The sequence below is a fragment of the Lontra canadensis genome, unplaced genomic scaffold (genome assembly GCF_010015895.1).
Source record: "Lontra canadensis isolate GAN:19392208 unplaced genomic scaffold, GSC_riverotter_1.0 scaffold5, whole genome shotgun sequence".
Classification (NCBI taxonomy): domain Eukaryota; kingdom Metazoa; phylum Chordata; class Mammalia; order Carnivora; family Mustelidae; genus Lontra; species Lontra canadensis.
In genome coordinates, this window is record NW_022630999.1 from 12,794,349 (window position 1) to 12,822,082 (window position 27,734).

The window sequence follows — 27,734 nt, forward strand, 5'->3', positions numbered from 1 at the left end:
AATACAAAATGAAAAAACTAACCTCAAAAAAGAGAACAAGAGGCAGTACTGACTACCAGGTACTTCATCAGTATGGATATAAGTAAGATGTCAAGAACTAAAGTTCAGAAAAATGACTATAAAGATATTAGCTGAGCTTGAAAAAAAGCATACAAGACCCTAGAGAATCCCTTTCTGGAGAAATAAAAGAACTATAATCAAGTCAGAATCAAAAAGTTTATTAATGAGATACGATCAAAAATGGAGGCTCTAACTGCTAGGATAAATGAGCTGAAGAGAGAATTAGTGATATAGAAGACAAAATGATGGAGAATAAAAAAGCTGAGAAAAAGAGAGATAAACAATTACTGTATCACAAGGGGAGAATCTGAGAGATAAGTGATATCATAAAATGAAACGACACGTGAATAATTGGGATCCCAGAAGAAGAGGAAAGAGAGTGGGGGGGTGGCGACAGAACGTATATTTACGCAAATTATAGCAGAAAATTTCCCTAATCTGGGGAAGGAAACAAGCATTCAAATCCAAGAGGTATAGAGAACCCCATTTAAAATCAATAAAAATAGGTCAATACCGTGATATATAATAGTGAAACTTGCAAATCTCAGAGACAGAGAGAAAATCCTGAAAGCAGCTCAGGGACAAAAATGTCATAACCAACAAAGGTAGAAACATTTTGTTGGTAGCAGACCTATCCACAAAGACCTGGCACACCAGAGAGGACTGGCATGGTATATTCAAATTGCTAAATGAGAAAAATATGCAGCCAAGAATACTGTATCCAGCTAGGCTGTCATTCAAAATAGGAGAGATAAAAAGCTTCCAGGACAAACAGAAAATAAAGGGATTTGTGGTCACTAAACCAACCCTGCAAGAGATATTAAAGGGGATCCTTTAAGCGAAGAGAGAGCCCAAAAGTAACAGACAGAAAGGAAACAGCGACAATCTACAGAAACAGAGACAATCTACAGAAACAAGGACTTTACAGATAATACAATGGCACTAAATTCATATCTTTCAATAGTTACTCTGAAAGTAAATAAGCTAAATGCCCCAATCAAAAGACACAGGGTATCTGATTGGATAAAAAAAAAAAAAAAAGACCTATCTATATGCTGTCTGTAAGAGACCCATTTTAGACCCAAAGACACCTCCAGACTGAAAGTGAGGGAATGGAAAACGATTTAGCATGCTAATTGACATTAAAAGAAAGCTGGGGTGGTAATCTTTATATCAGACAAATTAGATTTTAAACCAAAGACTGTAATAAAAGATGAGGAAGGACACTATATCATAATTAAAGTGCCTATGCAGCAAGAAGATCTAACAATTGTAAATACTTAGGCCCCTAACATGGGAGCAGCCAACTATATATATCAATTAATAAGAAAATTAAAGAAGCACATCAATAATAATACAATAATAGTAGGGGACTTTAACACCCCACTCACTGCAATGGACAGATCATCTCAGCAGAAAAGGAAACAAGGGCTTTGAATGACACACCAGACCAGATGGACTTTACTGATGTATTCTGAGCTTTCCATCCTAAAGCAACAGAATAGACATTCCTTTTGAATGCACATGGAACATTCTCCGGAATAGATCCTATACTGAGTCATAAATCAGGTCTCAACTGGTACCAAAAGATTGGGATCATTCTCTGCATATTCCCAGACCGCAATGCTCTGAAACTAGAACTCAATCACAGAGGAAATTTGGAAAGAACTCAAATACAAGCAGGTTAGAGAGCACCCTACTAAAGAATGAATGGGTCAACTGGGAAATTAAAGAAGAATTTTTAAAAAATGGAAACAAAGGAAAATGAAAACACAACTGTTCAAAACCTTTGGGTTGCAGCAAAGGCAGTCCTATGAGGGAAGTATATAGCAATGCAAGCCTTTCTCAAGAAACAAGAAAGGTCTTGAATATATAACCTAACCTTATACCTAAGGGAGCTAGAAAAAGAACAGCAAATGAAGCTTAAAACCAGGAAGAGAGGAGACTTAATAAAGATTAGAGCAGAAGTCAATGAAATAGAAACCAAAAGAACAGCAGAACAGATCACATCAACAATATTAGGAGCTGGTTCTTTAAAAGAATTAATAAGATTGATAAACCTCTGGCCAGGCTTATCAAAAAGAAAAAAGAAAGGACCCAAATAAATAAAAGCATGAATGAAAGAGAAGAGATCACAACCAACACTGAAGAAATACAAAAAATCATAAGAACATATTATGAGCAATTATATGCCAACAAATTAGGCAATCTGGAAGAAATAGATGCATTCCTAGAGATATAAACCACTAAAACTGAAACAGGAAGAAAGAGAAAACCTGAACAGACCCCTAACCAGGAAGAAAGTTAAAGCAGTAATCAAAAATCTCCCAATAAACAAGAGCCCAGGGCCGGATGGCTTCCCAGGGGAATTCTACCAAACATTTAAAGAATTAATATCTGTTCTGAAGCTGTTTCAAAAAATACAAATGGAGGGGAAACTTCCAAACTCTTTCTATGAGACCAGGATTACCTTTATCCCCAAACCAGACAAAGACCCCATCAAAAAGGAGAATTACAGACCAATATCCCTGATGGACATAGATGCCAAAACTTTCACCTGGATACTAGCCAATAGGGTTCAACAGTACATTAAAAGGATTATACACCATGACCAAGTGGGATTTATTCCTGGGTTACAAGTGTGGTTCAACATCTGCAAATCAATCAACATAATACACTACATTATAAAAAGACAAGAACCATATGATCTTCTCAATAGATGCAGAAAAAGCATTTGACAAAGTATATATCCTTTCTTGATTAAAACTTTTCACAGTGTAGGGATAGTGGGAATATGCCTCAGTATCATAAAAACATATACTAAAAACCCACAGCAAATGTCATTCTCAATGGGGAAAAACAGAGCTTTTCCCTAACATAAAAAACATGGCAGGGATGTCCACTATTATCACTGTTGTTCAACATTGTACTAGAAATCCTAGCCCCAGCAATCAGACAACAAAAAGAAATAAAAGTCATCCAAATCTGCAAAGAAGTCAAACTCTCACTCTTCGTAGATGACATCATACTCTATGTGGAAAACTCAAAGCACTCTACCCCAAAACTCAAGAACTCATAGAGGAATTCAGCAAAGTGGCAGGATGTAAAATCAATGCATAGAAATCAGTTGCATTTCTATACACTAACAATGAGACAGAAGAAAGAGAAATTAAGGAGTTGATCCCTTTTACAATTGCATCGAAAAACATAAGATACCTAGGAATAAATCTAACCAAAGAGACAAAGGACCTTACTCAGAAAACTACAGAATACTCATGAAAGAAATTGAAGAAGACACAAAGAAATAGAAAAACATTCCATTCCATGCTCATGGATTGGAATAATAAATACTGCTAAGATATCTATGCTACCCAGAGGAATCTACACACTCAGTGCAATCCCTATCAAAATGCCATTGACATTTTTCACAGAGCTGGAACAAATAATCCTAAAACTTGTATGGAACCAAAAAAGACTCCAAATAGCCAGAGGAATGTCAAAAAGAAAACCAAAACTGGTGGCATCACAAAGCCGAACTTTCCATTTCCTCCCTACTTCATAGTCCCTAACTGTGCAGCCAAAGTGAAGGAGCCAGCAGCTCTAAAATGTTTTCTGTAATTTCATTTAAGCTGGACAAGAAGGGGAAAAGGATCAGAGAACAAATTTCATTTAATTCCAAGGAAAAGCCTAGCCTGCAATTGATAATGTAGAAGATATTACATACAAAGTACTGTAGCTCTTTGTGAGCAACTCTGTATCAATATAAAAACAATCTATTATTATTAATATTAGTGTCTCAAAAATGCAAAAAAAAAAAAAAGAGGCGATGGAGTGCTTTTTACCTCTTAATAGTGATTTTTTTTTCCTAAATCAACTTCTAATAGTTCCATGAACTGAGATGACTAAATTTCATGTTGCCACCCCATGAAGAGGGACATTTAGAAAAAGAGAAGTAAGAATTCCACCTTTCAAATGGAAATATGGAAAATAATTTAAATTATCATGCATATAGCACTCTGTAACCTGGAATAGTTTTTGGGTTTTTTTCTGTGTCCTAGATACATTTCTTCGTCCTTCATGGCACCCCAAAGAGAGCAGGGAAACTTTCCTTTTCCCATTTTATGAATGAGGAAACCAAGGGACATTAGGTTTCATGGCTATAGGCTACATGACCAAGACTCTAGAAGCCCCTTGACTTACCATATGTACCACTGCCCTGGGCTGTTCTTCCCCAGCCCCCAATCTCTCTTTCTTGCCACCACAGATATCTGGAAGGTGCAGGACTGTCTTAACTGTTTTTACTCACTTCTCCAGACTTCCAAAGAGCACCTCAGTCTTCTCCAGCCCTTGTACCTGAGCAATAAGACCTAGCATAGAGACACTAAGCCTGCCCCATAGCGTTATAACCTTAAACAACAACAGACCCATGGACATTTTCTAAAATGAGAAGAAGGTGGAGAGAGTAGAGAAGAGTATATTTTGGAGCTAGAAAGAACTTTGCTCACTTTCTGCCTTTCTGACAGTGGGTAAGTCACTTAATACTCCAAGCTTCAGCTTCTTTATCTGTAAAGATAAAGGGTAAGTATTGTTTTTCTCTCTCTCAGATAAAGAATCAGTGAGATAATGACTGAAAGCATCTAGCACAATGGCAGGCTATGCAACCAATAAATATTATTCTTCTTAAGGATCTTCAACTAGAGGAGTTTACAACCATGAAATAATAAAATCATGGTGCTAGAGATAAATTGTGTTGCCCCCTTGCACAGAAACCTTCAGAGATTCCTCCATGGACTCCCAAACCTTATCTCAGCTTCACTAACAACTGTGTACAACCTTCCTTTCACTCTCAGTTCCATAGCATGTGCCCTCAGCCTAGGAGGAGAGAGTCTTCTTAATATAAATTGATTTTTTAAATAGTCCAGGAAGCAAAAATTTCAGAACTATAAGAGTTTAACCTAAGTTGTTTTTCAACAAAATCTTTTGTATTTACTGTAAGAATCAGCTATTACACATAATGGTTTTCCAGCATTTCATCAGTGAGATTTCCTCCTTTCCTTTCAAAAGTATGATCAGTGAAAGACATCCTGCCCCACTGTAGGAAGGGAAGAAGAAGAGTGATTCATCCCTGATAAACTCCCAGAACACAAAACTGATTGACTGACTCCCAGGGACAAGGTGACTGTATTTATTTTATAACCAAGATGACTTGCTTATAAATAAGGCAACTTCTGATTACAACAATATTTTTTTCTTTTCAATTTTTTTATGTAAATTCTAGTTAGTTAATGTACAACGCAATATTGGTTTTAGGAGCAGAATTCAGTGATTTATCACTTACATATAACAACCAGTGTTCATCCCAAAGTGCCCTCCTTAATCCCCATTACCCATTAACCCATCCCCCTCCCACCTCTCTCCATCACCCTCCATTTGTTCTTTATCTTTAAAAGTCTCTTGTGATTTGTTTTCCCCTTTTCCCCCTTCCCATATGTTCATCTGTTTTGTTTCTAAAATTCCACATATGAGTGAAATCATATAGTATTTTTCTTTCCCTATCTGACTTATTTCACTTAACATAATACACTCTAGCCCCATCCATGTTGTTGCAAATGGCAAGATTTCATTTTCTTTTTTTTTTTTTAAGATTTTATTTATTTATTTGACAGATAGAGATCACAAGCAGGCAGAGAGGCAGGTGGGGGATGGGGGGAAGCAGGCTCCCTGCTGAGCAGAGAGCCCAATATGGGGCTTGATCCCAGGACCCTGGGATCATGACCTGAGCCAAAGGCAGAGGCTTTAACCCACTGAGCCACCCAGGCGCCCCAATATTTCATTTTCTGATGGCTGAGTAATATTCCATTGTGTGTCTATATATATGTGTATATATGTGTGTATGTGTGTATCTCATCGTCTTTATCCATTTTGATAGAGTGTTATATCTAAAATCTATAAAGAACTTATCAAAATCAACACCAAAACACAAATAATCTAGTTAAGAAATGGGCAGAAGACACAAATAGACACTTCTCCAAAGAAGACATCCAGATGGCTAATAGACACATGAAACGATGCTCAACATCACTCATCATCAGGGAAATACAAATCAAAACCATAGTGAGATACCATCTCATACCAGTCAGAATGGCTAAAATTAACAACACAAGTAACAACAGATGTTGGTGAGGATGCAGAGAAAGGGGAATCCCATTGCACTGTTGGTGGGAATGCAAACTGGTACAGCCACTCTGGACAACAGTATGGAGGTTCCTCAAAAAGTTAAAAATGGAACTGCTCTATAATCCAGCAATTGCACTACTGGGTATTTACCCAAAGGATACAAAAATACAGGTGCCAAGTGGTTCATGTACCCTGATGTTTATAGCAACATTATCAACCATAGCCAAACTATGGAGAGAGCCCAAATTTCCAACAATGTTCTTTTTTATTTGGGATATAGATGTGAAAAATTAAAATACTTCTTTGTTTCTTTTTCCCCTTATTGTTACTATAAATTATCTTTTGCCAATTACTATCGATCCATTATTACCTCTCCTTACTATAATAATTGCTATAACTATTTTGATCTCTTCTGTGGTTGAGAATAATTCCATAGGTCCAGACTTCACTCAGTGATACTGGCCACAGAGTCTATGGCTAGTCTTTTCAGTGTGCAAAAGTGTATGCCCAGTTTATCCCAGACAACTGGATATCAGAAGTTCTATCATTTGTTCAGCTTCCTCCCAGAGAATATAGTCTGGCTTTCCAGGTACCACTGTAGCAGGCAATGATCTGAGTAAACCATCAGCAGCATTGACAACATTAAAAAAACTTCATTGGAAAGCAGATACTGTACCTATCAATGAATGACTTAATTTTAAGTGAAGCTTACATCACTTTTACTGGGTATCTGGCTACATATACAGTATTTTTTGTCCTTAAGTCACTGTGTTCCCTTGGTTGGATCCCTAGTTGATAATTCATACTTTGCCTCCCATCTGGTCATAAAGCAGTCTCATAATTGCATTGATTTTCCTAGAGAATCATAATATCCTGGCTTCTTCTCCTGTTTTAATCAATGAATTATTGTTACATTGCTCTTCATATTTTATAAATAATGTATAGGAAAATTTCACTTCAGCAAGAATTGTTATTTTCCCAATTCATGTTTCTTTTCCCTAGTGAAACTTGTATTTTTTAGTTTGTGTCAAACTAGGAAATAAGATAGTTATTTTATTTCCTCTCCTTGTGCATTCACACAGAAAGGTTTTAGGCGTTTCTGAAGCTACATTCATGCTTCACATGGATCAGATATACCTGGGGTTCTGCTCCTATTATCACCTGGGCTGTTCTTCCTACTCATTTTTTTTTTAACTTAACCATTTGATCCTGAACACCACAAAGGTGTGTTTTGGGGAGACAATACCCCAAAATAATTGACTGTTGAAAATTTAAGCATTCTATGATAAAACTTCAAACATGACCCATTAAACTCTCAGATTTGGTGAGGGTCCTAAACTGGTATGTATTCTACATGGTCTGTATTCTGTCACCTGAGGATACTAGACGTTGCCAGCAGGAAACTGTTTTACATTCATAGTCTATTCTTAGATGATAATGGCTTAGATATAATGACTGTGAAATGTGATCATTTACAGCATTCAAATGAAAATAAGAGAAGTTAGAAAGTATTTTAGCATTTCATTCATTTGCACACAAAAGACACAGTAGTACATGTAAATGTATTACACACTTTACATTTGACACATCTGCCTCAAGGGAACTTCAATTCTGAATGTCTACCTGAGGTAAATATTAACAGAATACCAAATGCCGGGGCTTGACATATTTGTACAAAGTGAAACAGAAGTGATTTATAAGTATTATTTTGTATTCTTCTCATTCATAGAAAATAATGTTTCTGAAAACACTGGATCCTTGGGTGAAGGGTCAAAATACATTTCTGTTTTCGTTTCTTATTCTGTAATACACAATAGTTCAAACTGCAAGTCACAGTACTTCCTAGGAATTACTGTATTATAGCTCCTTCAAAATACACACTCTCATGCTCCATTTATGTTTTATTATTTAAGTATGTCACTTGGGCATTTTCCCCATTGAACTTTATCCAAGTTCACACAGAGCACTAAGTGTCTGATAACATTTACATCATAATTAAGAATCCCAACCATGCATGGTCCAAACATCTTTATAATTTTTATGTGTATTTTCAAATGCATCACTTCATAAATGAAATGGAAGTTTACACGTCAATGTGACAGTGAATCTAGAATATGTTCAACAGGGACTAAGGGGGAAAGATGGTGACTTTCCAGCCAAGGATGTCAAAAACTTCTAAGATAAATTAGGTAAAACAATGGGGACCCAGAGAGCTTCACATGATGTAGAATTTGTATGAATCTAAAAGAAATCCATGTATAGCAAAACTGCTGACAAAAGAGGAACCTAACAGTATGTGAGAATACCAGGTGTAGAGTGAGGTGTTGGGCAAGAACCCAGTGATCCTGAAATGGACACATAGGTGTGATGAAGGCTCTGGAGGCTGGAGACTGTTTCCTGCCTTTTCCGTGCTTTCCCTGGGGCATGTCCATCTAGATGTGGGGAAATACTCAACTATAAGACAACCATCTTAATTGTTTTTAAGTATAAGAGAGAATTTGTTCAATGTAATAAGAGCAAGTGGACCTTGAGTTTTCACTCCCTTATCTGGACAATTCTCTACGTTCATTTCCATTAACTCTCTTCCACCACCAAGTAGCTAAAGTGGGAAAAGCACCAGTGGTCTCCGTTCAAATATAACCATTTCTGATGGTTGTCATTTGCTTTTCAGCCAAGTAGACAGGGTCTGAGTTTTTGTGTTCTGGTGCAATTTTTCAGACTCCTGGCATTGACCTTCCTACCTAAACCTGGACAAGTAGTATAGAGTTAGGTTCAAAATCAAAAGTTACCCAAATAGTGTACTGATTTCCTTAGAGCCAGCTCTAGTTTTCCTAAATTGCCCACTTTTTCAAAGTAGCACAAAGTTCTTCACATTGTGCCTCATGAACACATTTTACAGGTAGATGTGGAACTAAAGAACAGACAAGGGCCTCAGTGAAGACCTGTGTGTGCTGATAGGCGGTATTGCTCGAGACTCCTCTCGGGTATTCCCTGGGAATGGGGTGAGGGTGTGAGTCAAGCCAGGGGGAGAAACCAGGAATAAATCCCCCAGCACCTTCTCACTAAGGACAACTCCAGAGCTGCTATCTGAACTGCCTGCCTCACTAGCTGGCACACAACTCTTGTGTTCACATTAACATTTAGGGTACATTTTAATGATTTAGTTACTAATCTAAACCCTCATGCATTTTATGATTCAAATAAACAAGTATGTGTGGATCATAAATAGCAACACCTAAAACAGTAATTTTAGCTTTTTTCTAACTGTAAGTGAAAAATCGTATCCTTCTTAATAAAAATACCAGTTTTAAAATCTACCATTTTGAATCTGACATTTATCCATGCAGATGCCTAGAACAAGCAGCTTAAGGAGAGTGAGGGGGGATATGGGTGCTCAGAGGAGAGAGGCAGGTGTCTGTGGGAGGGGGACCCAGTGAGGACCAGGACTGACTGGTGCCTCCACCTATGCCAGCCCACCCATGTGTCCAGGATCCACCCAGTCCATAATGCTGAACTGTGTTTGGGGACTGCTGCAGGTCTGTGTTGCAGTGGGACTTTGAAGGCACCCTAGAGTCTCAGTTTAATGATGCTAGACAAATCTATGTCATGATTTAAAAATGGAAAGTGAAGCTAGAAATTTCCAGCAGCTTTATGGTCACTGGAGGTCATGACTTTTCTTGTCCCCAAGGAGTAGAATATTCTAAAAATCAAGCAATAGCACAAAGCTGAAGATCTTATCTTTGTTTTTTGGATTCCAGGAGCACAGAATTGAATTAATCATGATCCTTGGTTTAGGAGACCTCATCATTTGTGAAAGCATGGCCCACTTTATAGGTTTCCATGTTTATTATTATACCTGTATACATATTTTAAGTATCCAGTATAACTGTCTATGGGCCTGACTACATTCACCACCTGGCATCCTCTACCTGATAACCATCAGCCCAAATACTATACTCATCTCTTGTTCTGCTTTTCTAATCTCTTGCTATCTATACATAGCTAAAAAAAAATTCTAAAGTCTTCCTTTTTTTAACTTTATAAAAAGCGTGTCATGGGCGCCTTGGTGGCTCAGTGGTTTAGGCCGCTGCCTTCGGCTCGGGTCATGGTCTCAGGGTCCTGGGATCGAATCCCGCATCGGGCTCTCTGCTCGGCAGGGAGCCTGCTTACCTCTCACTCTCTCTGCCTGCCTCTCTGCCTACTTGTGATCTCTCTCTGTCAAAGAAATAAATAAAATATTTTTTTTAAAAAAAGCATGTCATATTGTATATAGTATTTTAAGACATTTAAAATTTAATATTGCTAAGATTCATCCGTATTATTACAAGCCATCAAAGTTCATTTGTTTTTTTAATTAACACGTACAATGAAATGCAGAATTTCAATGTGAAAATTATGTACAAAGTGAACAAATTAATGAGTTTAGATAATTGCATACACCCATGTAACTGATACCTCAACCAAGATATAGAACATTTCCGTCACCCCCCAGAAAGTTCCCTATACTTCCATATTTTTAATACTCACTTCTGTAGTAACTACTGGTGTGACTTAGACTGCCACAGCTTAAGTAGCCTATTCTATTTTATGTAAATGAAATCATATAGTATATACTCTTTTGTGCTTAACTTTTCACCCAACATAATGATTGCCCATGATATATTGTGCATCATTCATTCATTTTTTTAATATACATTGTATTAATCTACCACAGTTTGTCCCATACTTTATATGGACATTTGGTTTGTTTCCAATTTGGGTGCATCTACCCAATGGAATCCTACTAGCAATAAAAAAAAAAAAACCTGAACTTCTGATATATGGGACAACATGAATGATTCTCAGAAGCATTCTGCAAATAAAAAAAGTCAGGCACAAAAGGCTACCTGCTATATGAATTCATAAATATAACATTCTGGAAAAAGCAAAGCCTTAAGGACAAAAAATATATCGATGTTTGTAAGAGTTAGGGGTTGGAAGAGATTGACTACAAAGGGGCAAGAGGGACACTGATAGAAATGTTCTACATCTTGGGGCACCTGGGTGGCTCAGTAGGTTAAGCCTCTGCCTTTGGCTCCGGTCATGGTCTCAGGTCCTGGAATTGAGCCCCGCATCTGGCTCTCTGCTCAGCGGGGAGCCTGCTTCCTCCTCTCTCTCTGCCTGCCTCTCTACCTACTTGTGATCTCTCTCTCTGTCAAATAGATAAACAAAATCTTTAAGAAAAAAAAAAAGAAAAGAAATGTTCTACATCTTGAAGTGGTAGTAACACAACTGTGTGGGTTTGTCAAAACTCAGAATTGTATAACTAAAAAGGGTGAGTTTTACTGTATATAAGTTATATTTCAGTAAACCTTACTTAAAAAATAAAATAGGTGTTTGAGAAAACCTGCTAAGACAATCTAAATAATTACAGTGAACTATAACAGATAATTCCTGCCTTTCTTCTCTATAAAAAAGGGTGGGGGGGAGGGGTGTCCCTATCTTGAGCATTTGGTTTCAAACAGGAATCTCCTGATTGTTTATTTTCTAGATTGCCAAGTTAGATTACTATCTATTTTGTCATCTGTTTAAAAAATATAGGTGTGGGACTGCCTCTTGGTAAAATTATCAGGAAGAACTGCCTCTTCAAGATCAAGTAACTCACTTGCTAATTGCTTTTGCCAGCAAATGGCGGTGGCATGGGCTGGAATAATACCAGAGACATTCAGAAACTGTAGCTTACTTTTGAATCGTCAGACTTTAAAGATGGAGCTGTTCCTAGAGGGTATTATGTTTAGAGAAAAAACAAATTATGCTTATTTGACAGAGAGAGATCACAAGTAGGTAGAGAGGCAGGCAGAGAGAGAGGAGGAAGCAGGCTCCCTGCTGAGCAGAGAGCCTGGTGTGGGGCTTGATCCCAGGACCCTGAGACCATAAGTCAATCAGAGAAAGTCAACTATCATATGATCTCCCCGATATGAGGAAGTGGAGATGCAACGTGGGGGAGTTGGTGGGGTAGGAAAAGAATAAATGAAACAAGATGGGATTGGGAGGGAGACAAACCATAAGTGACTCTTAATCTCACAAAACAAACTGAGGGTCATGGGGGCGGGGCGAGTATGGAGAGGGGGGTGGGTTTATGGACATTGGGGAAGGTGTGTGCTATGGTGAGTGCTGTGAAGTGTGGAAACCTGGCGATTCGCAGACCTGTACCCCTGGGGCTAATAATACATTATATGTTTATAAAAAATTTTTAAAAATTAAATAATAATAATAAAAAAAAAAAGATAGAGCTGTTCCTAAACAGGGACACAGAAATGCAAGAGAAGAAACTTCCACAAACATACAAGATTGCCCTTTATGTTTTCCCACAAGAATTACAGTATATAACAATTAATATTAAGGAATCTACATATTCTGAAGATTGTTCTTCCAAGAATGAGGAAGTACATAAAAATTGCATTACATTAAGGTACTACACACTTTCTTGTTTATTGACAAAATGCCTGGGATCCTTATTTAACACATAGAATTTAAAATACATTCTTGCCATTTTGTCGTGTCTTAGATTCTTGGGAGCTATAACAGAGGAAATTTAAGCACTGAAAAATTTGTGGAAGAAATCAAATCAATTGCAAGTGAACCCACCGAGAAGCATTTCTTCAACGTCTCTGATGAATTGGCCCTAGTTACCATTGTGGAAGCTCTGGGAGAAAGAATATTTGCCTTGGAAGGTATGACTAGTTCTTATAATCCTGCATGTTCTCTCTACAGGGTAAACTCAGTGTAATGGGGTTTTAGTATTTATTCCTACTACTATAGGCTCATGCACTTTTCCTGTGTCGAATAGCCAGCATGGGATAGTGCCTTTTATGTAAATCTTTCCCCGAGATGGCTATCTCACATAGCACGTGTCTGTCGGGAGCTCTCTTTGTAAGGATGTGCGGGCTGAAGGAAGGCGATGGTCAGTGTAGACTGACCAGAACAAAAATGTGCCTGCATGTGTTAGTCCTTTTCTGGGACACAGGCTTAAAAAATGGAGGCACTAGCTCAAGTTTTCTTTTTTCATATGTTTGTGTTATTTTGGGCTTCTGTGGAACTGTTCTTGTTTGCAGTAACTTCGTTGTTCATTTATTTTCTCCTGTTTTGCTTCTTGCCTACTTTAAAGGTCTTTATGGAACTCTCTTTCAACTCCCACAACAGTAAAACATTGCTTCACTATATTTGTCTAAGTCATAATTCTTTTTTGTAGATTTTTTTCTTTGATTTTGCAATGACGATTGGCTACTGAGGATAATGAGTCATGGCATTCCTTCCTCTGCCTTCGGTAGATGTCAAGTAACAAATTACTTTGAAACTAGCCTTTGCCTGACCAAAAAAAAAAAAAAAAGTCTGGAATTGTTATGCCGGGAAAACTGGAAAAAAAAAAAAGCCTCTTTTTCATATTCTCTGATAAGTGGAGCCTAAAAGAACATGCTTCTTTCCCTTTTTCCAGAGAGTTCTACTCTTATGCCTCATCCAAATTCAATGGACCCTGTCCTTGTGAGGACACATGGAACTACTGTTGTTTTCATCTTAAACACAGAAATTCAAAACCACATTGTCAGTCATCCTGATATGACCTGATAATGGGGAACAGAAAGATAAAATGAGAAAGACATAAGTAAAACAAGGTAGACCACTTTGACTGAGCATCAAATGACCAGGAAAATGCAAATAACTGACCAATGACAGAATATTAAAATGTATAGAAAGGAAAGAGTCACAAGGCATAATGTATTTATTATCATGGGTCACTAAAGGGGAGTAAAGTAGGCCACCACCAACTATGTCACTTTAACACGTAGGTTATTTTGAGCTGAAGATAATCAAGACCCAGCGGACTCGGGAAAAACTTTAACCTCTTCCTTTACTACCTAAAAGAATTTACACAAGTGCCCTGGCTCAGAAAAAGAGCTATAACCAAGGACAACTTTTTACTTGGAAAGACCTAACTGCGTGGCAGGGCAAACTTCTAATTACTAAACATCTGTGCTTCTTATGTCCTGTGAACTGCCCTCCTCCCTTTGAGGTCCCCTGGTACCTATCCCAGTCCTTAGGTCAGGAGGGCATATAAGTGTCAATTGCCCCCACTTACCCTTCCATCTCATATTTTGGGGGGGTCCCGTATGAAAATAAATTTATTTTTGTCCGGCTAGTCTGTTTTAGGTCAAGTTAATTATTAAACCAGCCAAGGAACCTGGAAGGGAGGAAGGGAAAATGTTTCCACTTCTGCATGACCTAGTGCACATACATATAAGTAGAAAAATAAAACAAAATTTCACAAAATCACTCTTATTATATACAAAGCACTCTGATAGTTTCTCATTTTCATTTTCTCTTCTCTTTCAATTAAAAAAATGCTGGTGATGACTCACCCTGCTGATTTCGTGACTGGAACATGACCCATAAGTGACAGATTTGGTTTAGATTTGATGAGCAGCTACAGCCCATGCAGATTTCATTTCTCTGCTTCCCTTTTGCCCTGGCTGCTTTTCTCCTGTACCCTTGGAAACAGAGCACTGGAATTACTTATCCATCTGAAGTCGCAGCTGCTTTTAAATAACTTGGCTGTCCTGCGTTCTTTGCACAAGTCACTTTTAAGTGGCTTTGGTCTCACAGTAGCTATCCCAGTGTCATTTACTAATAGGCCAGACCATAAGCTCTGCTGGTCTCAGGGACATATACAAAGTTTTCCAAATCATTGTGTTCTTTTAATTTTTAATAATGTGATCTGATAAGTCAATAATGTGATACATGATAGGAAAGAAACAATCCATAAAGACTATTTAAATGAAAATGATTTAGTTACATTAGATAGTTAAGCATAATACAGTTTCAATTTTAAACCTCATCTTAAGTAAGCAAATAAATATAACCTTACAGAACTTGTAGAAATGAAGCCTACATCAGCAGTTGTGGGAAGAGGAGCCCAATTTGCCTTAAATTACATTTTTGTGTTGCTTCTAAACTAACCACAACATGAGTTAAAATTACATGCTGGAATGCCCGGAAACTGTAAGAAGTCTGTATATTTAAAAGCAAAATTATTTTTTAAATGCCCTCAGATTAAAATGTCTCCCACATCTTTATTGCTGCACTTTCAGGCCTAACCAAATGCAGTGTTTTGACTAGCCTGTTTAGGATTTTCTTCATAATGACAGCAGAAAGGATTTCAGTTCCTTGTTACTTGAGAAGTGTCCACTTCCTATCAGCATTTATCTTTAGATGGTAAATAGCAGTGATTATTAAATTCCTGCTTGCCACAGACAGCGCCACCTAGTGATGAGAACAGGCCACCAACCTGACCAATCAAAATCAGAAAATAGTCTCTCTCCCTTTCCCAGCAAATGTTGGGGAAATTGCTGAAATTCCTAAGCACATGCTGAGCAGTGGGGAGAGTGGTTATCTCAGTACTCATGAACAGTCCTGGGAGGAGTTGACAGCAAGAAGTTCAGAGATGTGCAAGGTGCTATTACCATGAGGACAGTTCAGCAGGCAAAATGTCACACAGCTCCCTTCTCTCTGTTCTCAGCTTTAAGCAGAACAGCATCAGGAGAAGGTACTGGAAATATGCAGGTGTTTGCTGCTGCTCTCTTGCATTTGGCTTTGCGAGATAAATAAAAAGACACCATAAAGCATTGTGGACTTAAAAACTTAAAATGCCCTTCAGTCATTTAAATTAGAGGATAATTCATACATGAAATTAAAATGATACATTTGAATTCTAGATTGATATCCCCATTTAACCTAGTCCTAAAAAAAGGCAATCACTGATGTATTTGTTAACAGATTTATGACAGCAGATAGCGAGTAAATAAGTTTGATTTTACAAATTTAATTATTCTCATGCCTCAATGAAAAGGCAGACTGGCTGTTAAAATTATGCACTATTTTTAACTTATTTGCAAAGCCAAATAAATCAGTAACTCCCTACTAAAAGTAAATGAATCAACATTCCCGCAATCCCCTTAGGAGGTTGTGGCTTTGGGTTGGTGAATATTTTGAGAGTAGCACATTTTCCATGGAATGCTCTGATTATCTCTGTATCTCAATAAAGAGCCTAAAAATGGGTATAGAATCTTCCCCATAGAAATCCTCATTAAAAACTTTTCAGATTCAGGGAGCTCTTAGAAAGCTAAAAAGATCTAATGCTTGCTACTGAACCTCATACAGACCATTGACTAAAAAAAAAAAAGGGTACTGACTCTTAAAAAAAAATATGTGATTGTACAGCATGTAGCCTAGAGCTCATCAAAAACTTCCTCCCAATTTGTGACTGATATCTACCACCAGAATTTAGAGCAAATACAAACCCAGAACTCTTCACCCTTTATCAAATAAAGGAATTCTAAGAGGATTTGTTGCTGGAAATACAGGTGGGGCTGGTAGTCAAGAGATCTCTTTAGATATGTGAATAAAATTATTTCAGCCCAGTAACACAGCAGGTGAGTTTAGCCTAATGTCCGAGCAGGATCCCCTTAGTGTGAGGGACAGACAGAGGTTTTCAACTTCAGTACTTTCAACTTTAACCCCCTGAGTCCAAAGTGCCTTATCATCCCCAGGCATCCACAGTGTAAGAACAGAAGCATGAATGGATTTTTCTCAACTTCTCCAGCAAGGGTGGGGAAGCCATCGGTCAAGAATTTAGACAGGGCCCTTCTGCTAACCTTCTCTGTCCTCCACGCAGCCCTACCTAGGAATTTTGGGTTGAGAAATGTGTGGCAGAACATACCCAGAAGATGTTGGAAGTTCTGGTTGGTAAAGAGCCTGGATTGTAATTGGCCTCTGTCTTCTTCAAATCAAGAGTATACTAACAGGTGTTTATCTTTCTGTTATAGCTACAGCTGACCAGTCAGCAGCTTCATTTGAAATGGAAATGTCTCAGACTGGCTTCAGTGCTCATTATTCACAGGTACATTGACCACTCAGCAGAAAACGAAGTATCTTTTTTTTTTTTTAAGGTTTCCACTTCCGAAAGCAATGCCCAGGCATCAGCGTTGTAAGTACAACTAGTAGTTTATGGCTTGAGCAGTTATTCCGACCGTGATGACGTTCCTAATCCAAATAGGAAAATGACATTTCACAAACTTACTAGGAAAACAAGTTATTTCACACAGTTCATTACACTGTACTAATAATTTTGAATAAAACATTTTGAAGTCTGCCTTATGTAATTATCCATCTGGCTAAAAAATAGTTGCTAATGATATGGAATGTATCTTTTTCTCAGTTTCAGTGTATTCAAAGATCTTACTAAAATTCCATGATCAAGACCTAGATTGTTTGGCACCTAGAATTAAGCAGACAGGCAAGATTAGGAAATATATCATTTGTGGTTGATGAAGAAAAATGCATCAGAGTCCATGCAAAGGAATATTGACATTTCAGTGGGCAAATTGTACTGTATAACTTAGGGCAAGTTACTTACTCTGTCAAGTTATTATCATGTTATTATGAAAATTATGAGTTAATTGTGTAAAGTACTTTGACTGGAACCTATCACATTGTTAATGCCGTGTTCTTACTATTTTGTTAAATATCACTTGTCTTCTCTATTTGGATATAAGGACTGGGTCATGCTTGGAGCAGTAGGAGCCTATGACTGGAATGGAACAGTCGTCATGCAGAAAGCTAATCAAATCATAATCCCCCAAAATACGACCTTTAACGTTGAGTCTACCAAAAAGAATGAGCCTCTTGCTTCTTATTTAGGTAAAGTTTGGATGTAATCGATAGAAAATTATTATGTTTTATTTTTGGTTTTGTTTTTATTTTATTTTTAGCATTATTTGCTTATATTTATATAGGCTTACTTATAATCACATAAGACATATCACTTCAAGATTTAGACATTTTATAGGACTCATGAAATTTCCAAAGCAGCCTTAGTTTCTGAGCAGTGGTCAGAATAATAGAACATGGAGGTCATGCTCTCTAAGAAAGTCTCTCTAGTACAGAAATGATTTAGGCTGATATGTGTACTTTTTGAGGTCTCCCTGTGTCTGGTATTCTCATTAATGTCAAGAAGAGCTTTGCACTTGGTGAATAAGAAATTATGATAAAAAAGAGAAACCTTGATTCAGCTAATAGCCTGAAGATCAGACTCCTATTTTCTCTGATATATCCTATATTATTGGTTTCTTTCTAAGGGTACTCATTTTGGGGAAAAAATGTTAATTTGTCTTGATATATAGCTTCTTCTTTAGTAGTTGTATTAAATCAGACAAATGTTGAGATGTAATACCATCTTGTTTTTCAAAGACTTGTCTGGAATAAGGAGGCGTATGTCTGGTATCACCTTGTTCTAGATCTGTACCTAGCTGCCTAGGAGATACCAGGGAACTAGTCTATCACTAAATGATCTCAGTAAACCATTAGGAAGGACTAGGATGAAAAAAATCCTCAGGGTATGATTTCCCAACTCATTACTCATTCAACAAATATTTGACCGGTACCTATTTTGCCCCAGGCATTGTTCTCAGTGCTGGGGGTGCAGTGGTAAAGAAAACAAATACATTTCACTGTTAGTATTTTACTATGTTAGCATTCCTCTCTGGGATCTTTCTATCCTGGAGACAACTCTTTTTCTCTCTCTATTCCAGTTTCTTTCTATTTTACAAGGATGGTAGGAGTGGGTCTTTACCGGTAGGTCCATACATCTCCCTATTCAAGGACACATCTTAAAACTGTAGAGGCAGGGGTGCCTGGGTGGCTCAGTGGGTTAAAGCCTCTCCCTTCGGCTCAGGTCATGATCCCAGGGTCCTGGGATCAAGCCCTTCATAGGGCTCTCTGCTCAGCAGGGAGCCTGCTTCCTCCTCTCTCTCTCTGCCTGCCTCTCTGCCTACTTGTGATTGCTCTGTCAAATAAATAAATAAAATCTTAAAAAAAAAAAACTGTAGAGGCAACAAGACTTAAGAAAAAATGAAAGGCCTGAGGGTTTAAGATAGTTAAAAATATGGCAGTAAGCAGCAAATATAATGTGAGTGCTCAAAACCCTTAACACATGTTGAACTGCATTCATGAAAGTCTAGTTTATTTCTCATAGAAGTCCTATTCCACTCTGCCCTGGTCAGACATTACACATTACAAAAGAAAATACCAAACTAGGTTGTGCTGATAAAAGATTATCTAAAGGATACCGACCTGGAGACAATTCCTTTCTGTCCTTCCCCACCCCCTACAAAATTTGAAGAAGTTGATGGTTAGAAACACTGTACACTGCATATTTTTTAAATATTTGGAGGATTGTGCTATAACATACAGAGGTTGGAATCAATATTCATATACACTAAAAGAAATCTTAATATATGGTAAACATCCAACTTTCCAAATTAAGATATTAAGAAAATAGAAAAATGAGGTCACCGCTCCCTATGACAGATCTGAACTAGAATCTAGGTCCCTTGATTCTTATTCCAGTGCTCATTTCAAATTTAAAACATTTACAAAATTACAGATATGGTATGAAGTCCACAGAAATGTGTGTGACATCTTAAGATGTTCACACATTGGGGCACCTGGGTGGTTCAGTCATTAAAGCGTCTGCTTGCAGCTGAGCCCCACATTGGGCTCCCTGCTCAGCAGAGAACCTGCTTCTCTCACTCCAGCTCCCCCGTGCTTGTGTTCCCTCTCTCTGTGTCAAATAAATAAATAAAATCTTAAAAAAAAAAAAAAAAAAAAAGAGGAAGAAGAAGAAGTTCATACATTTTGGGGCGACTGGGTGGCTCCATTTCTTAAGCATCTGACTCTTGGTTTCAACTCAGGTCATGATCTCACAGTTCTGGGAAGTCCGCTTCAGATTCTCCCTCCCGTTCCCCTCTTGCCCCTCCCGGCTCTCTCTAAAATAAATAAACTCTTTTTTAAAAAGCTCACACATTTTGAGGCGCCTGGGTGGCTCAGTCAGTTAAGCGTCTGCCTTTGGCTCAGGTCATGATCCCAGAGTCCTGGGATCGAGCCCCACATCGGGCTCTCTGCTCAGCAGGAAACCTGCTTTCCCCTCCCTCTCTCTGCCTCTCTGCTACTTGTGATCTCTGTCTCTCTCTGTCAAATAAATAAATAAAATCTTAAAAAAAAAAAACCTCACACATTTTAATAATACTATAGTTTTTTTGATATTCTGAATTATTGTTATGTGATAAAATTCCTTAAAACCAAATAGTCTTAAGAATCCTAAATCTATTATTCCCTGAAAGCTTAGATTCAAGTTTGCTTAAAGCAAGCTTAGAGAACTCAAGACTTAAAGATATCACTGTGAGCAAGAAAAAAACTAAGAAAACCTTCATTTGTAACCACAGTATTTATGACATATGATTCCTTTCTGCCCAGGAAAGGAAATTTGGGGGTATGTCGTCCACAATGTGCTTAGATGATTTTATATTTTAGAAACTATTTCATTAGCTTAATCACAAGTTAACACATTAAGATATTTTGCCAACATAAAGTTTAAGATAATAAGATTTCTTTTAAAGTAGAAAATCACCCAGAAAGGGGACAGGGAAGAAAAATAGCTTCATACCCCAAATATTATTCTAATTCTGAAATGGAGCTTTCAAAATGTCTGCTTGTGTGTGTTACAAATTAAGAAGAGTGAATGTGTTAGTCTGAAATCTGTGTGGATTGCAAGTTGTTAGGCTGTGGAAAATCTTATGGAGGAAACAAAGTGATGGGTAGATGCTCTATTACAAAAAAAAAAAAAAAAGAACAAAACAAAAAACCCTCATACTAATCAATAATGACCAGAAAAAAGTAGGAACAGAAACTGTTGAACTTCTCAGGGTATAGTCACTCACTTAACAAACCAGGAACTGCCTTAGGCCAATATGGAATTAGCAAGTGATTTTGATGGTGAGAACACCACCGAAATCTCATTCCCTGCCTCCACCCACGGTCTGCCCCTTTCTAATCATGCCAGACAAATTCAAGAGAAAAAGTAAAGATATGAGGCAAATGCACGAAATCAAAGCAGAACTATACCTGTTTCCCATTACCTCACCAGCTCCGAGCACTTTTCCCAAGGAGTGAATTATGAGAGCTGACAGGATCTATTTTTATCTTTATATCTTTATTTTTTATCTTTATAAATCCATGCATCAGGCTGTGCTATGAATTTTCCTTTCTCTTCAATTTTGTACTTTTTTTTTCTTCATAAAGCAACATTAAACTTAGATGTTTATACTTATTTTCCTTTCAAGAAAATTAAACTTCACATAGCCTTCTTTCTCTCTCCCTCCTTGTCTTTAGACACCTGAGTTTCCATCAGTAGCCACCTAACCAGTAGATACTGTCCTTGTGCCGACTTCAGTTAATAGATGTACCTATCAAGTGCAAATTATCAAACTTAATTAAGCAAATAGTCACACAACCCCAAGCCTCAAACAAAATTTTTAACTTTTTTTTAAAGTTTCATTTATCAGTTGGCATTTATAGCTCTGTAAATGAAAAAAAAAAAATCAAAGTATACTAACACTCTTAGGCCAATCCTTTCTTAATATTTCTTAGTAGAGTGACATGAAATAAAACAGCTTTTGTTTTGCACATTCTTCTTTTCTATTTTATTTATGTATAAACATGACCTTAAAGTTTTTATTTTTAAGCAATATTGTGGTTAGTAATGTAAGTACTTGTTTAGTAACATTTCTTGTTTAAAAAAGAATGGTTTACAATTTATTATGTATAATTTTTTTAGGAGCTCAAAGAAAGATGAAGAAATGAGAATGTAAGAAACATATTCATGAAGGAAAAATGCCTGAGGAATGTGTTTCTTTAGTACTTGTGAGATTAAACATGTTTTAGTATAAAAAACCTTTGAAACTATTACCCTATAGTAAAACACTTGGAAAATAAATTTTCCATATAATCCTTTTCTTAGTAAGAAATACTATTCTGTGGAATTTGGAAAAATAATCTGCCCTCTGCTCCTCTGTTGATGGGCAGATCTGGTTATTAGAACATTTCTTCCTTCTGTAGAGTTGAAATGTTCACAGGGTAATTTTTATTATTGATTTATCTCTGTTCTCAATAGACACAAAGAATAAATTTAATTCTTCACTCAAAAATTAATAATAATCGGCGTCAAAGACACACAAAAAGTGAAAGCTCAGTTAAAAAGAAGAATGTCAGGGGCGCCTGGGTGGCTCAGTGGGTTAAGCCTCTGCCTTTGGCTCAGGTCATGATCTCAGGGTCCTGGGATCGAGTCCCGCATCGGGCTCTCTGCTCCACAGAGAACCCGCTTCCTCCTCTATCTCTCTCTCTGCCTGCCTCTCTGCCTACTTGTGATCTCTCTCTGTGAAATAAATAAATAAAATCTTAAAAAAAAAAAAAAAGAAGAATGTCAAAGCTCACTTTTTAAATTTAAATTCCAGTTAGTTAACAAACAGTGTAATATTAGTTTCAGGTGCACAAATAGTGATTGAGCATTTCCATACATCACCCAGTGCTCATCACAGCAGGTGCGTGCCTTAATCCCCATCACCTATTTCAGCCATCCCCCATCCACCTCCTTTTAATCAAACAAATGCAAATTAAAATCACAGCAAAGTATTATTGTTAGATTATGCTCAACATCTATTAGAACATTCACAAATTTAATTAATAGTATTGAGACCTAAGGTTTGGAGGGGAATTGATAAAACTAGTCTGTACTTTGGCTGTTCATGGAGTAAATTAGTGCAAATGTTCTGGAAAAAATTTGCCAGACACTGAAAGAATTGAAAATTTGATTCAGTAATCTATTCCTTGAAATTTATCACCAAAAAATCCAAAAGAAAAAAAAATAAATGTTCAAGGATGCTTTTGCATAATATCAAAAAATTAAAAACCACCTAAAAATTCTACCATTTCCTACTAGGTAGGAGTGGTCCTGTGGTAGAAAGGTAATCCCTTGATACCTTAACTCAGAGAAATAAACATCAACAACTTAAAATTACTACTTAAAAATCTACCACAGCAGGGGTACATGGGTGGTTCAGTCGGTTAAATATCTCACTCTTGATTTCAGCTCAGGTCGTGATCTCAGAGTCCTGAGATAGAGCCTTGCCTGAGGTTCTGCAATGGCCATGGAGCCCGCTTAAGATTCTCTCCCTCTCCTTCTGCTTCTCCCTCCACCTCCCTCGTGCGCACATGCATACACACACTCTCTCTTTAAAAAACAAATAAATAAAAAGAAATAAAAATTTACAGCAGCAACACAGAAAAGGCTTACATTTGCTATGATTCCAAATGCATAAAATTACTAATTTTGTAAAATAAATAATACATAAAATAATAAAATAAAATTAATAATTATTATAATTATTAGGTTCTATAAAATATGTCCAGGTAAAGTACAACTGATTTATTACAAAGTGGTGAATTGGGATTATGAGGGATTTTTTGTGGAGTTTTTTTTCTTCTTCTGTCATCATTGTTATATCATTTGTGCCTTTAAACAATGAAAAACCGAGGTTGGGGGGTGGACAAAGCAGTCACAGTAGATAATCAGAGAGCATGCTAAAAGCTTCTACAGAGACAAACTTCCCTTCACTAAAAAATAAATATTTTCAAAAAAAGAGAAATCTATATAAACATATAAAAATGATTCTCCCAGCCATTTAAAGTGGATCTTAATTTATTCTGTGCAGACTTTAAGGGGTCAAATAGTATATCTGATATCTGGCATCTCTCTTTTGTCAGGTTACACAGTGAGCTCCGCAACTGTTTCTGGAGATGTGCTGTACATTGCCGGACAGCCAAGGTACAATCATACGGGCCAGGTTGTCATCTACAGGATGGAAAATGGAGACATCAAGATTCTCCAGACACTCAGTGGAGAACAGGTAAACGTGAAAATTATTGTTTTAATTTAATCCGTGTATACTCTATGTAAATTTAAGTTAACCCTCAATTGTCCTAAACTTTAAAAAAGAGAAAGTACTGGGACGCTTGGATGGCTCAGTCAGTTGAGCACTTATCTTCAGGTCAGGTCATGATCCCAGAGTCCTAGGATCCAGGCCCACGCCAGGCTCCCTGCTCAGCGGGGAGTCTGCTTCTCCCTCTTCCTCTGCTGTTCCTCCTGGTTGTGCTCTCTCTCTCTCTATCAAATAAATAAATAAAATCTTTAAAAAAGAAAAAATACTTTCATAGTCAACATCAACCTTAAACAGGGCCCAGTGTTAACTTCCTTGCAGAGATTAAAATACCTATATCTTTGGCCTCAGGACCAAATCAGTTGCATGGATATGGAGGTAACATGGATGGATGATGATGTAGATACAGGTGTAAAATATATACATATAAGGAAAAAGATCTAAAACATTAAGAAGCAGGAAAATGCCAATGGCATAGACAGTAAATGCAGAAGGTGGAAAAATTGTTTCAAGCTAGGATTGGTGCCAAAGTCTTAATATGAGATAAGATTTGTGCTAGTCTAGAAGGAAAGATAGACTGTAGATAGGTAGAAAGAGCAGAAGAGCCAGTTAAAAAGATAACTCAGACCCCAGCTGTGTGATATTTGAATGGCAAACTAAAGAATTTGGATTTTCTCCTGGAAGTAATGGGAAGTTATGTAAAATTAAAAAATTCTCATTAGATGATATTGAATAATAAAAGTAGTTTGAGAAATTATACATCCAATATGCAAACATAAATATATGTAAATATTTTTTAACTGAAACATCTATGCTGTTGGTTAGTGTTGCATTACAGTCATTTGGGCTTCACCAAATATCCCAGCTCACAGGACTGCCCCTATACCCTCCTCCCATCACCAACTACTCCACAAGGCAGGGCAGCAACAGCCTTCCTCACCTGCAGGTCTACCCATAGCTGCCCAGTGCAGAACAGCTTCGGTGAGAGGAGACAGACACATCAGGCAAGGACAGAGCTGTCCTCTCTTTAATCTTTCATAATGACACCATAGACATATGGTCAATATCTTTCATAATGACACCATAGACATAGCTGCCAGGGCTTCTGCTAAGGGCGTGCGGTTGTCAGAGTCATCCTGAGAAGCCCAACCTATGTTAGCTCCATCAGGTATCTGTAAATCCCCACAGCCTAAATGCAATGTCCCAACCAGAGATTATTTTTACCACTTTCAATATTGCTTCATAATACAATTGAACTCCTTTCCCCCACAGATGTCCAGGAGAACAGAGTTAGAGTGAACCAAAAGTAAGAGCCTCATATATAAAATTCTCATTTGTATAAAATAATAAAACTTGGTGAAAGGGTTTTGTTAACCATTTGCCCACATTCATAATCAGAAAGTGCATCAACAATCTAAAAAAGGCTAAGGTGAGGAGAGCCTATAATGATGTATCACCAATAAAAACGGAAAAGGAAGGAGTGTAGTAGACATAAATAAGGAGGAACTGACAGGGTTGTAAAATGAAGCATTTTGTATGACATTTTGGGTCTGATATCACTCTGTTAATTGTCTACAAGACAGGAAGTGAAAATTTTCTGAAAAATTGCTCATGAAAGTTAATGATTTAAATTATAAATGATTTAAGTTTCAAGCCTGGGAATCTGAGAGAAAGGTGGCACCATTATTAGAATGTCAGCAACTCAAGCAGTGTAGATACGTTTTTTAAATGGTATTTGGTTTTACAATTTCCTGTAACAGTGAGCTCAAATTCAAATCATTATGGGTGTCAGGAACATAAAGTAAATAAATAAAGCTACTACACAGAAGACGGCAGGAAGTGGTGGGAACCATGGACTGGACAGCTCATGAGCCATCTAAACATTTAGCTCCTACTCAGCTCCAGATGGCTATTGTCATGGGGGAATGAAGCCCCGAGGTTGCTAGATCTTACAGTATTTTATTTGTGTTTGTAATTAATCCAACTTTAGGGGGAAAAAAAAAACCTTTTAAATCCTTTATAACCTATGAGGAGAGGACATTCAAAAGCCAACATCTAGCAGTTGTCTGAGTGTCTAGCAATGTCTAAGAATGAAGAACTGGAGCCTTGAGAGGAAGATAGAATGAAATTTGCAATTTTCAGTAATAGAAATGTTTGGAAGGATTGGCCATCTAGAAAAGAGAATGGGGGAAGTGCAGATCTTAGCTTAGGGGACACCAAAACCTGGGGCACGGGAGGAGGAAAAGGAACCTGCAAAGATGAAAATAAAGGGTGGCCTGTGATATTATGGCAGAATCAAGAGAGCAAAATTAAAATCATGGAAGCCAAAACAGGAAGTTTCAATAAGACAGTTATCAAGAGCATCAAATATTAACACAGATCAAAATTTGGAAAGGTTATTGCATTTAGATAATGAAGTGTAAGTCTCCCGCATTTCTCTAAAATATATCCATATCTTTAAAAAACAAAACGTTGCTGCAAGGGTATGGTCCCCCTGCAATCCTTTTATATTTTTCTATCTTCCACAAGTGCTAGGACAAGACTTAGCCTTTTGTTGAGTAAACAATTTTTTTTAAATGTTTATTTATTTGAGAGAGAGAGAAAGAGAGAGCATTGTGGTGGAAAAGGAGAGGGAGAGAGAGAGAGAAGCAGGCTCCCCAATGAGCAGGGAGCCCAATGCAGAGCTCGATCCCAGGACCCTGAGATTGTGACCTGAGCTGAAGGCAGAGGCTTAACCGACTGAGCCACTCATCTTTTTTTTTTTTTAATTTAGATTCAATCAGCCAATTTATAGCACATCATTAGTTCAATAATTTATCAGGTGCATGAGTAAACAATCTTATAAGTCTCCAAGGTGAAATTCCTTGCACTAGTATCCCAAGACAAATCAGTTCTTCCTATTGTAGTTTATTTCATATTTTTCATACATATATACATATATGTATCTATTTCATAAATACATACAAATACATGTATTATACATATAAACATTATATTGAAGCCATCCCAGAATACCTTTTATTGTTTAAACTCATTTTATTTCCTTAAAAAAATCATGGTGGCATCACTTATCTTTTCTACTTTTTGGGAAAAAAAGAAATGCTAGGATGAAATCTAAAGGAAGCCATTTTTCTCACACTGAGGTTGCATAATCTACGACAGCTGTTCACCCTCAAGGGTGGGTCTGCCTGTTTACTAGCCCCCCCAAAAAAGCCAATAAAGAGCTCTCAGGTAGAGTCCATTTCTATATTTTATTTTTATTTCCATGTCTGTCTGAATCTCAAATGCTCTCCTATATTAGGATAAGTAAAAGAAGTGCAGGCTTTTAGCTATCTTGAGAATTTCCAATGTTCATCAGACTATTTTGTTTTGTTTTGTACCCTAGATTGGTTCCTACTTCGGCAGTGTTTTAACGACAGTTGACATTGATAAAGATTCTAATACCGACATTCTTCTGGTTGGAGCTCCCATGTACATGGGAACAGAGAAAGAGGAACAAGGGAAAGTATATGTGTACGCTCTGAATCAGGTAATGGTAGCTCTGAGTTTGGTAGAATTTCAGGAATAGCTCTTCCTTTCTTCCCATTTCAAATAAGTAACGCAGTTCCAATTTTGTGCTCACTTTGGAAAAAG

At 37.3% G+C, this 27,734-nt stretch overlaps 1 protein-coding gene across 1 annotated transcript in view; it reads left to right on the forward strand.

Moving 5' to 3' along the window:
- Positions 1 to 27,734, forward strand: part of ITGA1 (integrin subunit alpha 1) — a 158,198-nt gene that overhangs the window by 88,466 nt on the left and 41,998 nt on the right. The window contains exons 9-13 of the mRNA XM_032851453.1: positions 12,785 to 12,950; positions 17,097 to 17,170; positions 17,826 to 17,970; positions 23,929 to 24,071; positions 27,487 to 27,630. Of these exons, the coding sequence (XP_032707344.1) occupies positions 12,785 to 12,950; positions 17,097 to 17,170; positions 17,826 to 17,970; positions 23,929 to 24,071; positions 27,487 to 27,630 (672 nt within the window). The remainder of the gene's footprint in view (positions 1 to 12,784; positions 12,951 to 17,096; positions 17,171 to 17,825; positions 17,971 to 23,928; positions 24,072 to 27,486; positions 27,631 to 27,734) is intronic.